We start from the raw sequence: 15,048 nt of genomic DNA, 5'->3' as shown, positions 1-15,048 counted from the left end.
CAGGTCGATGACCTTTCATCAGAACTGGAAAATTATATAGAAATGTAATCGTTTTTATGAAAGCACAGAGGCAGGGAAAGCAGTGGAGCAGTTGCTTTCTCTTTATTTTCAAGAACACGATGCATTTGCTGTTTTTCTTCATTTTCTGTTGGTCATTTTTATTCAATCATTCATTTTTGTTTTATTAGAAATAAAATCAGTGGAAGACAAATCATTCTTATTGATTAGTGATACCATTTCAATAAATTATGTAATAGTTTGATGAGGAGCACTTTTTAAACAAGCATTATAAAGCAAACCCTCATGAATATGTATGCCGTACATTTTGGGCTTTTTCCACAGAAGCGTAGTACTTTGACCACCAGTCTATGACATCATCACTGTCATCAATGGCAGACTGCTTCCTTCTTGAAGTGAACTTTCGTGACAACCTTCTCTTCTGAAATAAAGCAAAGCCAATGGGAGGTGATTTCAAAGAGTATAAAATAAAACCTTTCAATGTACATTTTCACTGGTTCTATATCGGGATAGACCATCATATCACATCACCATAGCAACCGTCTTTTGATGAGACGTTAAACCGACACCAGTCTGCCCTCTCAGGTGGGTGTAAAAAATCCCATGGCACTATTTCAAAGAAGAGCAGGGGAGTTATCCCTGGTGTCCTGGTCAATATTTATCCCTCATTCAACATAACTAAAACAGATTATCTGGTCATTATTGTTATATATGTGGACCAGTATTTACTCTGTACAGCCACTAGAGGATTCATTCCCTGGAGTCCCAAGGGATCCCATAATCCCTTGGGAGCACAGGTATTTAAGGAGGCTTCACAGGTTGGAGAGGCACCCTGGAGACCGGCAATAAAAGACTAAGGTCGCACTTTACTTTGAGCTCACAGTGTTCAGTCTGACTCTTGCTCCATACACAACAATTGTCACATTGATGTTTGTGGGAGCTGGCTATATGCAAATTGGCTGCCACTTTTCCTACAGTACAACAGTGACTACACTTCAAAAGTACTTCATTGTCTGTAAAGCACATTGAAACGTCCGGTGGTTGTGAAAGGCACTATATTAATGCAAGCCTTTCTTTCTTTTTACAAGGTACAATCTAACTTATAGAAGTGTGCAGGAAAGATAGGCTTACTGACCAGTACATGTGGGTGAGCTTCTCTCAGAGTTGGTTCTGGTGGTGTTTCAGAATCAATGTTCATAAAGATTGCACTTTCCTGTGTTTGTCGTTCATTTAGCATAGCACCAGAGGAACCTGTATTAAAAAAAATCTATATTTAGTACAAAGCTAACTTTTACTTATGCAGAAACATTGCTGTATATATCAAGACGTCTCAGGTACAATGGTGACTTTGTTTTTCCCGTGATTCAATTCTTAAGTTCACCTTGCTGACCCAATAAATTTGCATATTCACAGTTAGATCTAGATTCTCTCAAAAGCCTAGATAGATATATCCAAACACAATTAAAGGTCTTCAACAGCTTTTTTATTTGGCCCACATCCACATCCCTGTTCTGTTTCTGGCTCACAACATATGATCAGACAGAGTGAGGGGAATTTAAACCACAGAAAACGGGTGGGTTGGGGTCAGGTGGGAAGTTAAAGTGTTAGAAAATCTAAATCCAGACCAGAACCCACCTCCAACCTGCCCATTTCCGGTTTTAATGGAGGTGGGATGAGGGTCGTGCGATCAACCCGCTGCCAGGAGGCGGGTCGTCCATTTCAATATTAGAATGAGGCTGGCGTACCTCAGATTTAACCACCATTTTAAATTTAATAGTGGCTGCTCTGGTTTTGCACACCTCGTGAAACCTGCCACCTAATGGAAAGCAAGGACTGCATTTATCACCTGGATCCAGGGTCCCTGCCTCACCCACCACGATCGGAAACCCCCCACGAGACCTCCGATTCTCCCCCACAAGGCCTCCAATCCAGTCCTGCTCCTCCGGCCCCCGATCGTTTGCTCCAGCCCTCCCGTTTGCCGCTCTGGTCCCCGATCTGGCACTCTGGCCCCGGAGGAGGAAGGGAGGGAGGGATGGAGGGAATCTATATAGTGCCTTCACGACCACCGGACGTCGCAAAACACGTGGGATTTTGTTGTTGATTGAGGGATAAATGTTACCCAGACACTGGAAATAACTCTCCTGATCTTCTTTGAAATAGTGCCATGGATCGTTTACGTCCACCTGAGAAAGCAGACAGGGCCTTGGTTTAATGTCTCATCCGAAAGACCCTGATCGTTTGCTTTGGCAACCCCTTTAAGACTTGAGCACATCACCTAGCCTGGCACTTCAGTGAAGATTTGAGGGAGTACTGCATGGTTATAGATGCCGTCTTTTGAATGAGACATTAGTTTGCATGTTCAGGTGGATGTAAAAAAGATCCTTGACATATATTTGAAAAAGAATAAGGAGCTCTGGGGCTCTTTTCTCTAGAAGAGAGAAGGCTCAGGGGTGAAAGGGTTTGATAGGGTAGATATAGAGATGTCTCCACTTGTAAGGGAGATCAAAACTAGAAGTCATAAATATAAGATAGTCACTAATAAATCCAATAAAGAATTCAGGTGAAACTTATTTACCTGGAGAGTGGTTAGAATGTAGAACTTGCTACCTCATTGAGTAGTTGAGGCGAATAGCATAGATGCATTTAAGACAAAAGTACATAAGTTCATGAGGGAGGAAGGTATACAAGGGTATGCTGAATAGGGTTCGATGAAGTAGGGTGGGAGGAGTCTCGTGTGGAGCATAAACATCGACATACACCAGCTAGGGCAAATGGCCTGTTTCTGTGCTGTAAATTCTGTGTAATGCTCTTAGTGTCCTGGACAACATTTACTCCTTAACCAACACCACCAAAGCAGAGTAACTATCTTTCATCTCAATGTCTTTTACGGCCTTTGCTTTGTACAAATTGACTGCTGCGTTTGCTTATGAAAACAACCGTGACTGCATTTCAAAGAGGACTATATTGACTGTGAAGTGCTTTGGAACAGTCTGAGGACATGAAAGGTGCTGTATAAATGTAAGCCTTCCTTTTCCTTCTTGTGTTCTGCTCAGCCAATCTTCAACATTAAACCATATGTAAAGTGCTATTTTTAATCAATCGGCCTCAAGGTCTAATGAATTTTGACCAGTAAAAATAGCACACAAGAAAGAATGAGAGATAAAGAAACACACTGAAGAAAAAAATCTTCCCCCAAAAGAGGAAATGAAGATGGAAAGCATTCAAATAAAATGGTAAGGAAAGAAAAATGAAATGAACAAATTGAAACAAAAAAAGAGGGGGGAAAATTGAAAAAATGTGCAAAGAAAATAGGAATAAAAATAGGGAAAAGCTGAAAGAGAAAATGAAAGAGAAAAGAAAATGGACAAAGGAATATTGAGGCAAATAGAAATAAAAAGTACAAAGATGTAAAAAAACAAAGAGCAAAAGTAAGAGGCTGGATTTCCATCAGCTCCCGGTAATCAGGGATATTAGATCGTGTTTTGGATTATGTTTAGCATCGAGTAACTGACCCTTTACATAACGTTCCCTCCTATACTCCAAATACTTTCTCAGTGTTGGGCCATTGAGTGTACATTATACAGAGATAATTACCTCCCTGCCAGTCAATCATGCAAATATTCTATAAAAAATCTATTCAATATTATGCTTCAGTACTCAAGTTTCATGCAAGAATTTTATACTCAACTCACCAAATCAAATTAAAATTTTTGAGACACAAAATAGAGTTACAATGAGCAGGTAATGAAAGAAAGAAAACACTTGTATTTATAAAACGTCTTTCACAACCTCAGGATGTCCAAAAGTGCTTGACCACTAATGAACTATATTTGAAGGGTAGTCACTCCACCAGTTGTACTGTGGAAAAGGTGGTAGCCAATTTGTGCACAGCTAGCTCTCACTAATAGCAATAAATTACCAGATCATCCATTTTTAGGTGTTGTGGGATAAATGTTGGCCAGGAATGTTGGGAGACTCCCCTGCTCTTCTTTGAATAATGCTGTGGGATCTTTTACGTCCACCTGAGAGGGCAGGCACCTCACCCAAAAGACAGTACCTCCGGCAGTGCAACGCTCCCTCAGTACTGCACTGAAATGCCAGCCTAAAATATATGTCTCTAGAGTGGCGCTTGAACCCAAAAGCTTCTGACTCAGAAGCAAGAATGCTACCAATGATCCATGGCTGACACCCAAAGTGTGGCTGGAGCAAAACATTTCCCACCAAAATTATATTAAAATTCTCAATGACAGAACTGGGGATAGCTACCCCTAGTTAACTTTTCAGCTGATTTGAGAAGAGCTTTTGCAATATCCAGGGTTTCTCACCAATTATGTCTCTTGTCTGGTTACGTGCTGATGGACGACGTTCAGGTTTGTACATGTACTGCTTCAGGGAGTTGACTGTGTGTGTCCCAACAAGAGTACTGCGACCAAATGCTCTCCAGTCGACAACAGAGATACAGAGTGGTGGGTGCAGGTGTTCATTCTCAGGTAATTCCTATCAAAATAAACAGTGAAGTCCTTCTTTTACATTACCATTTTTCATATTGCTTAAATCTTATAGTTGTGCAATACAATGGCCCTGAGATTTACAGGGAGAGAGCTGAGGAGCGTGGTAGCTGTGGGGCCTCCGGGAGAAGGCTGCAGGGTCTGTCCCCGGCAAGAGGGTGTTGAAAAAGAAAGACTTGCATTTAGATAGCGTCTTTCACGACCATCGGACGTCTCAAAGCGCTTTACAGCCAATGAATTATTTTTGGAGTGTAGTCACTTTTGTACAGGGGTATCTGACGATTTGGAAAGATAGGCAGGAAGGGAAGGGAGGTGGGGTAGCTCTGTTAATAAGGGATGATATCAGGGCAGTTGTGAGGGATGATATTGGCTCCAATGAACAAAATGTTGAATCATTGTGGATGGAGATTAGAGATAGTAAGGGGAAAAAGTCACTGGTCGACATAGTTTATAGGCCCCCAAATAATAACTTCATGGTGGGGCGGGCAATAATCAAGGGAATAACGGAGGCATGTGAAAAAGGAACGGCAGTAGTTATGGGGGATTTTAACCTACATATCGATTGGTCAAATCAAATCGCAGGGGGTAACCTGGAGGAGGAATTCATAGAATGCATACGGGATTGTTTCTTAGAACAGTATGTAACAGAGCCTACAAGAGAGCAAGCCATTTTGGATCTGGTCCTGTGTAACGAGACAGGAAAAATAAACGATCTCCTCGTAAAATATCCTCTCGGAATGAGTGATCACAATATGGTTGAATTTGTAATACAGATTGAGGATGAGGAAGTTGTGTCAGAAAAGAGAGTACTATGCTTAAACAAAGGGGACTACAGTGGGATGAGGGCAGAGTTGGCTAAAGTAGACTGGAAACAAGGACTAAACGGTGGCACAATTGAGGAACAGTGGAGGACTTTTAAGGAGCTCTTTCATAATGCGCAACAAAAATATATTCCAGTGAAAAAGAAGGGCGGCAAGAGAAGAGATAACCAGCCGTGGATAACCAAGGAAATAAAGGAAAGTATCAAATCAAAGACCAATGCGTATAAGGTGGCCAAGGTTAGTCGGAAACTAGAGGATTGGGAAGATTTTAAGCAACAGCAAAGAATGACTAAAAAAGCAATAAAGAAAGGGAAGATAGATTACGAAGGTAAACTTGCGCAAAACATAAAAACAGATAGTAAAAGCTTTTACAGATATATAAAACGGAAAAGAGTGACTAAAGTAAATGTTGGTCCCTTAGAAAATGAAAAGTGGGATTTAATAATGGGAAATGTGGAAATGGCTGAGACCTTAAACAATTATTTTGCTTCCGTCTTCACAGTGGAAGACACAAAAACCATGCCAAAAATTGCTGGTCATAGGAATGTGGGAAGGGAGGACCTTAAGATGATCACTATCACTAGGGAGGTAGTGCTGGACAGACTAATGGGATTGAAGGTAGACAAGTCCCCTGGTCCTGATGAACTGCATCCCAGGGTATTAAAAGAGATGGCGGAAGTTATAGCAGATGCATTTGTTATAATCTACCAAAATTCTCTGGACTCTGGGAAGGTACCAGCGGTTTGGAGAGCAGCTAATGTAACGCCTCTGTTTAAAAAAGGGGCAGGCAAAAGGCAGGTAACTATAGGCCGGTTAGTTTAACATCTGTAGTGGGGAAAATGCTTGAAACTATCATTAAGGAAGAAATAGCGGGACATCTGGATAGGAATCGTGCAATCAAGCAGACGCAGCATGGATTCATGAAAGGGAAATCATGTTTAACGAACTTACTGGAATTCTTTGAGGATATAACGAGCATGGTGGATAGAGGTGTACCGATGGATGTGGTGTATTTAGATTTCCAAAAGGCATTCGATAAGGTGCCTCACATAAGGTTACTGCTGAAGATAAAGGTACGCGGAGTCAGAGGAAATGTATTAGCATGGATAGAGAATTGGCTGGCGAACAGAAAGCAGAGAGTCGGGATAAATGGGTCCTTTTCCGGTTGGAAATCAGTGGTTAGTGGTGTGCCACAGGGATCAGTGCTGGGACCACAACTGTTTACAATATACATAGATGACCTAGAGGAGGGGACAGAGTGTAGTGCAACAAAATTTGCAGATGACACTAAGATTAGTGGGAAAGTGGGTTGTGTAGAGGACTCAGAGGCTACAAGGAGATTTGGAAAGGTTAAGCGAATGGGCTAAGGTTTGGCAGATGGAATACAATGTCGGAAAGTGTGAGGTCATCCACCTTGGGAAAAAAAACAGTAAAAGGGAATATTATTTGAATGGGGAGAAATTACAACATGCTGTGGTGCAGAGGGACCTGGGGGTCCTTGTGCATGAATCCCAAAAGGTTAGTTTGCAGGTGCAGCAGGTAATCAGGAAGGCAAATGGAATGTTGGCCTTCATTGCAAAAGGGATGGAGTACAAAAGCAGGGAGGTGTTGCTGCAACTGTTAAGGTATTGGTAAGGCCGCACCTGGAGTACTGCGTGCAGTTTTGGTCACCTTACTTAAGGAAGGATATACTAGCTTTGGAAGGGGTACAGAGACGATTCACTAGGCTGATTCGAGAAATGAGGGGGTTAACTTATGATGATAGATTGAGTAGACTGGGTCTTTACTCCTTGGAGTTCAGAAGGATGAGGGGTGATCTTATAGAAACATTTAAAATCATGAAAGGGATAGACAAGATAGAGGCCGAGAGGTTGTTTCCATTGGTAGGGGAGACTAGAACTAGGGGGCACAGCCTCAAAATATGGAGGAGCCAATTTAAAACCGAGTTGAGAAAGAATTTCTTCTCCCAGAGGGTTGTGAATCTGTGGAATTCTCTGCCCAAGGAAGCAGTTGAGGCTAGCTCATTGAATGTTTTCAAGTCAAAGATAGATAGATTTTTAAGCAATAAGGGAATTAAGGGTTACGGGGAGAGGGCGGGTAAGTGGAGCTGAGTCCACGACCAGATCAGCCATGATCTTATTGAATGGCGGAGCAGGCTCGAGGGTCTAGATGGCCTACTCCTGTTCCTAATTCTTATATTCTTATGTTCTTATGTAATGTAGGGAAAGCAGCAGCCAATTTGTGCATAGCAAGCTCCCACAAACAGCAATGTGACAATGACCAGATAATCTGTTTTTGTTATGTTGATTGAGGGAAAATATTGGCCAGGTCACCGGGGATAACTCCCTGCTCTTCTTCGAAATAGTGCCGTGGGATCCTTAACGTCCATCTGAGAGAGCAGACTCGGTTTAAAATCTCATCCAAAAGATGGCACCTCCGACAGTGCAGCACTCCCTCGGTACTGCACTGGAGAGTCAGCCTAGATTTATGTGCTCAAGACTCTGGGATGGGATTTGAACTCACAACCTTCTGACTCAGAGGCGAGTGTGCTACCCACTGAGCCATAGGTGGGAGAAGGTCTGGCTCGATGCCTAGCAATAGAGGGGGAGAGAAACATCAGGGGTTGAGGCGGATTGTTGTCCACACGCAGGTTTGCTTGAGGGGCCGGGGGTGGGGGGAGAACGCCTGCTCCTGAACTTACCCTTCCGCAGCCGGTTGCTCCCATCTCTCTTTCACTGCCGGGTTTCCCCAAGTCCTGGGGAACCTGGCCAGCAGCCGTTAAATTTAAGTCAGGCTCCTAATTGCACTGTGGGTGCAGGTGTTCATTCCTGTGGGAGCCTGATTTAACTATTATAATGAACCTACAAGATGGGACACACGCCCGCCTCGCAACCCACCACCATAAAAATGGCAGCAGGTGCCTACGCGACGGATTGGAGTCATGTTTCACCATTTGTAATTGTAAACCACCCCCACCGTTCCCCCACCACCGCCACCCCCCTCCCCCCCCCCCCCGCCCCATGCACTGACCCTCTCCTGCCCATATGGGCAGGTTAATATCGACCCCAATGAGTCAGAGAACTGAAGATAATGAGGACAAGGTGTAGCAGCGTTAGATGCAGGTTTGAAACTTGTGCCATTTGTGGGGGAGGATGAAAACCCTCTCATTTTACCCAGAAGGAAAAGGGCTGTGGGATCGGTCTGTGCTGTGAATTGAAACCGAGACGGTTTGACCTTGGCAGAGCAGTGATTGGACGGGGGAGGACACTGGAGGGCCAATGGTGGGACAGAGTCAGCCTGAAGCATGGGGCTTTCAAGCCAATGGGAGAGCATTCGCTCGAAAACCGTGGGACTGACTCATCACCATTATCGGGCTATTGTCTTCCCCATGTTTACACTATGGAAGGAAATTATGCAGACCTTCAGAAAACTAGGGAACCCAAAACAAACCAAGGGCCTACACAATGGCTACAGGAGGCCAATGCAATCAACACCCACTCAAACCTTGAGTAGGTTAACATCAGTGGAAAAAAACCCGCAATAATCTAAAACTGCTGCATTTTTCAAAATCACAAAGCCCACCAATGGGAAGGATCGATTTCAGCGGGAGCGGCGGACTGGATATCTGGCTATAAAAAAGGGTTTCTGACGTAGTGTGTCTGGTTCCCTGCTCTTGTGATCCAACAACCAGCAAGCCTCTCGACATTGAAGGAAAACCAGTGTCCGAATACACCGAAGATAGAAGAAACAAACCACCAGACTGCAGAAGGCACAGTAGTGAGTATAACCTCTGGTCCCCGGAACTCCCAACTCAGTTAGGCCAGGAAAGGTGGGAGGTTGGGCATTGTACTGCTAAACTTGTGTAAAGATTTCCGTTGTGTCCGTTTAGTGGGATTTAGGGGGATTGTTTTGTTGGTGTATTGCTGTTTGTTGAGATACACTTTGTCAAATAAATTGGAAGCCTAAGTTCCTCTTGGAATCACCTTGTCTCAGTTCTATTGTATTACATCTCCTGATCGTGAGTCTTATGTCAGAACAGTGTAAGGGAAGCTAGGAGCGCCTCGAAAACGCTCAACTGTGTGTCACAGGCTAGGGAAGAAGGGGTTAGGAGTGTTTGACACTCACAGGTGCCTCACAGGCTAGGCATAAGCTGTGGGGACGCACGAGTCTCAAAACCCCCTTCATAAGCTGTGGACACAGTCTCTCCAGGGGTGCTCTTGCAGCACTCAGGGTACCTCACAGGCCAGGCATAAGCTGTGAGGGCAGAAGCCCAGAGAGAGACATCCAAGGCACAACAACACTCCCTGAGAACCCCTTACAGAACAAGGTGACCGCGGCAGGATATAAGCAAACAGGAGATGTTAATATAACGGATGAGGTGATAAGAGAGGAAACTAAAATGGAGGAGAGAATTTCCTCATACATTTTTGGCAAGGTGAACCTCACCAAACCTTGGGTGCAAGCTCTCACATGGGCAGAGCGCCCAGTGGATGCTGCTGCCTAGTGGACAGTAGGGAAGGACCACAACCACAGGGTGGAAAAGGCCATCTGGCATATCTGCTTCACCCGCCAAGTCCGAAAATTCGACCAGCGGGTGAAGGACTTGGAACAGAGTCTTCAGAAATCAGAGGAGCTCTTTACTATCCGGGCTGCGATTGGGGACAACCTGCTGGCCGAATTAGCTGAGGAGCTGCAAGGGAACCAACAGTTGGAGGAGACCTTCCGAAATAGCCGGGACTACCTTCAGTGTCAGGTCACTGAGGCCAAGGGTAGTGAGGGGTCCCTGCGGGAAAAGAACTCTCGGTACACCCAGAAAATTTGGGAACTAGAGAATAAATTAAAAGACGTACAGGCAGCCTATAAAGTGGCCAGTAGCAGTGAGTTTGCAGATCACGGTCCCTGCCAGGAGAGGATTAAAACTCTCACCCACGCTCTATCCCAGGCAAAAGGGATGGCCGCCTTGATAGGACCTGGAGGGTCCACAGGGGACAAAGGAGAGTATTAGGGGGTAGAGGAGAATCCAAAGGCAAGAGACCACCTCCTGAGGCACCGGTGGTTTGTCCGGTGGGGTACCAGGAGGAGCGGGGCCTGCAGGTTGTAGCATACCCAGGGCTGGGGGCAGGACCAATGTGTCCCGCTCGGCAGCAGGGATGTGAGGCTCCCGCCGAGGGTGTTAAGGGCTGGATCAGGCGACCAGGCACTGTCTGCTGCACCGGGTATGGTGGGACAGACGGAGGTAGAGGGACCAGCGCAGAAAGATCTTGAACAAGGGCGGATGTGCCTGGTCAGGCAGCACAAGTACGGTCCTCCACAGGGAGGTGGCCAAGGTCAGGGGGCGCTGGAGAGTGACTTTATTATTCCCCATGGAGTTCAATCACTCAGGGCCGTGGTGGCCCATTTGGCCAAACTCACTCGCAGCGGGGACCCGTCTATCCACTTCATGGAGGTGATGCAGGCAGGGGAAATTAATGGGTGCGATGAGGAAGAGACAGCCAAGCTGCTGCTCTTCTCTTTGGACAGCAAATTGTACCAGGCCCTACTGGCAGAATGCCGGAGGGGACAGCGTACATTTACTGAGGTCCAGAGGGCCGTCCTTGAGGCTATGGGCTTCGATGACGGCAGTCCTTTCAAACGGGTCGAAAGGACAAGGCAGCTCGCAGGGGAAACCCCGCAGGCATTTGCGGACAGGCTGTGGGTGGTATACCATGCAGCCTGTGGGGAGCTCCTCGACCGGGCGAATCTTTCCGTGGTACAGACTGGCCGCTGGCTGAGCTGAGGATGCTGGTGGCAAACTGCTTGCCCCGGCTCAAGGCCAGGGCAGAACTGTGGTTCAATTCCTGGGACCCCAACCTCACCGAGGAAGCAGTGGTCAGGCAACTGGCACTGGTCCAAAGGAATGGAGGAGGGGAGGAGGAGAAAATCTCCAAAGGTCGGGTAAATGAAGTAAAGCCCAACTCGATTCCCAAAAGGGAATGGCACCAGGAGGGTGGCCGCTCGTCTGATAAGGAGTGAGTGTGCTACGGGTGAGGGAAAGCTGGGCATTTTAAAAGGGATTGCAGGAGCCCAGTAAAGAGATATGGGGAGAGAAGTCCTTCAGGAGCCGCCCAGAGTGGGGGAAGTGGAGGGAGCTCCTCACCATCCCTTGACGAGATAGTAGCTGAAGTGAGGACAGCGCTGGAGAGGATTGGGAAGGTAACCACGGCAACAGGCAGGGAAGCACCAGCAACCCTGCCAGTACAGAGGCCGTGACTAGCCCAGACCCAACCTGCATACCTGTGCCCACTAGAATACGACCCCTGGGGACGACCCTGGGTCAAGATGGAGGTTGAGGGTGTATTGGGTACTTACCTTTTGGACACTGGTGCTTCCAGCACAATAGTCCATTCGGAGGACCCCGCAACCTCACCTCTATCAAACGGGGTGCGGTATCAACTAGTTGGGTTTACAGGAAATAAGAAGGCTGGGTTTTTCTCAGTCCCGCTCGCAGTTCGTTTAGGAGCACTCCAAACACAATGGAAATGCGTCCTGATGAACTGGGAGCCAGTGGGAAAAGGGATTTTGGAGGCTGATTTCATCATTGCTCGCCAGATCCTAGTAGACTTGAGGAATCACTGTCTATGGGGCACAGTGGGCACGGGAGCAGAGGGAGAAGTCATGGTTATTGATAAGAAACAGGGAAAAGGGACTCTGTGTACAATGAACCCAAAAGGGGGTTACGACCTGGAGGTTCTGGTTGGTAACACCCCGGCCGAGTACCGGGCCTACGTGCAAGCAAATCTTGCAGCATTTGCCACCCATAAACACAATTGTGGGAGAGTCACAGGAGTGGAGGTTAGAATAGATGGGGATCCCATGTTCTGCCTGCAAAAGCAGTATGGCTTTCCCCGAGACTTGGAGACAGCTTTAAGCTCGCTTGTCGAGCAGGGTGTTTTGAGACCCATAGCCATCCATGTCAACTCCCTGCTTTGGCCGGTTCGGAAACCGGACAATTCTTGTAGGGCTATGGTGGATTATAGGGTGCTCAATAAAAACATCCCAGCTTGTGCCCCCACAGTAGCGGTGGTTGCGGATCTGATAGGGGAAATCCCTGCATCCACAACCATGTTCACAGTGTTGGACATATCAACAGGTTCTGGTCTATCCCTGGATGGAGGGAAGACCAGTACAAGTTTGCCTTCACCTTCTGGGAACAGCAGTATATATGGAGCTGCCTCCCACAGGGCTTTCATAATAGTCCCAGCATCTTTCACCAATGCAAGGCGAACTGATTAAAAGGCTTCAGCCAACCACACCAGCTGGTCCAGTATGTGGACGACCTGTTGTTGTTCACAGACAGCAGTGAGGAACACGGTCCACTGCTGGCCGAACTGCTGGTCTTACTGAAGGAAGGGGGTTTTAAAGTTAACCCCAAGAAAGCTCAGATAGGTCTAGGAGAGGTAAAATTCCTGGGCCTGACGATAAGGGCAGGAGAAAGGGCCATTGATGAGGCTAGAAGAAAGGCAGTGCAGGAACTCCCTGTCCCTAGGGATGTGTCGGGGGTAAGGTCTTTCCTGGGAATCACTGGCTACTGTAGGGACTTCATCGAGGACTATGCAGCCACTGCCGCCCCTCTGTTCAGATTCCTACATTAGGGGGTCGAGTGGGAATGGGACGAGGGCTGTGAGGCAGCATTTGTCCGTCTTAAGAGAGACCTGCAGGTAGCACCAGCCCTAGGAGCAATTGATGGGGGGGAGGAATTCTTCCTGGAGGTGGCAGCCAGTGGCGACAGCTTAAGTGCAGTGTTGCTCCAGGAGCGAAACGGTCAGCTGAGACCAGTGGTGTACTCCTCCAGGGTCCTCACGGAGATAGAAAAGGGATACTCCAATTGTGAGAGGCACTTGCTGGCCACCCACTGGGCAGTAAAGAGAGCTCAGATCTTTACCGGAGTATCCCCCATTACACTCCTCACCCATCATACCCAGACGCAGATGCTGTTGGACGGGAGGATTAAGGACGGGACAGTGAGCAGTGCTAGAATCACTCGCTGGACCCTCCTCCGCTCCGAAATGACTTTAAAGGTCAAGGGCCTCTGCGAGCCCAGGCTCGCAGCAAATTTAATCTATCCAGGGCAGCCGCATAGATGCTCTGTGGAGGGGGTATGGGACATCAACTTTGGATTTCGGGCAGGGATACACCCCACAGGCCGCGAGATCTACGTTGATGGATCCAGTTCAGTGTCCGCGGGTACAAGATTCATGGACTGCGGAGTTTGGGATCCCAAGGCAGGGATTGCCTTGGCTCTTAAACTCCCATGCACCCTGAGCGCCCAGCAGGCGGAACTCTCGGCGGTGATGTATGTGATCACATACCCCGAGGAATTCCCTACCCATACACGATTTGCTCAGACAGCATGTTCACTTGCAATTCATGTACAGAGTATCTGACAATTTGGTCACGCCGGGGGTACACCTCTGCGGATGGGAAGCCCCTTGAAACCAAACCCCTGCTAGAAAAGATCGTGACTGCAGTGGGAGAAACCGGGGATGTATATATCCATAAGATAAAGGCCCACTCCAAAACTGAGCCACGGGGGGAAGGTAACCAGCAGGCAGACCTGCTAGCAAGGGAAGGTGCTCGTACAGGTCGCCCATGGGACCCATACGAGGCAGGCAGGATAGCAGCAGCAAGAAGCAAGCCAGGGACACAAGGGAGCGTAGGGTGGCTGCAGCCCCGGACCTTAAAGTAGTCCAGATGCAGGATCCGATCCTGAAGGCTGCCTTGGCTGCTATCAAAAAGGGGGAAAAGGCGGAGGGCCCATACAGTGCTGTAGATATTGCTGTGCGGGAAGGCATGTTGTTTAAAGGGGACAAATGGGTAGTGCCGCCACAACACCGGAGGGAATTCCTTCAGCTGGCCCATGAGGGTCCAGGTGCGGGACACCCCAGGCCGGAATCTACCTGGCAACGGGTAGAAAAGGCAGGGTGGTGGCCAGGCCTCCAGGAAGACGTCCGCAACTTCTGTGCGGGCTGTTTGGTTTGCGCTGCAAACAACCCAGACCCTCAGAAAAGGAAGGTGTCTATGGGACATGTCAGGCGGGTAGAGGGACCATGACAGTCGATCCAGATCGACTACATCGGACCCCTACCGACTACCCAGGGAGGTTATAAATACTGCCTCGTCCTGGTGGATGTGCTTTCCAAGTGGGTGGAAGCCTTCCCTTGCCGAACAGCTACCGCGGTGGGGACTGCAAAACTCCTGGTGAGGGAGGTGTTCTCTCGGGAGGGCATCCTGGTCCCCAGAGTACGGTCAGCCGATTGGTTGACGACGCCTGTACAGTGACAGGATGTAGCCTGGCCACCCGGGGACGGGTGGCAGTGTATATATTTTCCCTTCCTGTTTTGTTACTTTGTGTTGTGTGCATATGTGTTTAGGTAAGGCAGTGACGGTTGGGTACAGCATTTTATGTTCGGAACATGTTAAGTGGGCCGAGCCTGGAGAGGTCCCTCAAGGCAAGGCCATGTTCTTCTTACCTTTCAGATGTCAACACCTCCCTACTGGACGTTAGTGATGCTGGTATCGCTAAGGATCTTCACCGGGCACCGAGGGGACACCGAGGACTCCCTGGTTTTCGGATGCTCCGGGGGCAGAGCGCCTACAGTGACCACAGGAGAAGGGACTCTGGCTGCGGATGGCAGGGTCACCTACTCCCACGAGGGGAGATG

General features: G+C 47.7%; 1 protein-coding gene across 1 annotated transcript in view; it reads right to left on the bottom strand.

Moving 5' to 3' along the window:
- Nucleotides 1–15,048, bottom strand: part of fer1l6 (fer-1 like family member 6) — a 232,082-nt gene that overhangs the window by 75,389 nt on the left and 141,645 nt on the right. Inside the window, exons 25-27 of the mRNA XM_070879557.1 lie at nucleotides 4,368–4,515; nucleotides 1,764–1,834; nucleotides 323–439 (exon numbers count right to left, since the gene is read on the bottom strand). Of these exons, the coding sequence (XP_070735658.1) occupies nucleotides 323–439; nucleotides 1,764–1,834; nucleotides 4,368–4,515 (336 nt within the window). The remainder of the gene's footprint in view (nucleotides 1–322; nucleotides 440–1,763; nucleotides 1,835–4,367; nucleotides 4,516–15,048) is intronic.

This window comes from Pristiophorus japonicus, chromosome 1 (genome assembly GCF_044704955.1).
Source record: "Pristiophorus japonicus isolate sPriJap1 chromosome 1, sPriJap1.hap1, whole genome shotgun sequence".
Classification (NCBI taxonomy): Eukaryota; Metazoa; Chordata; class Chondrichthyes; family Pristiophoridae; genus Pristiophorus; species Pristiophorus japonicus.
This window is presented reverse-complemented; position numbering and strand designations above follow the sequence as displayed.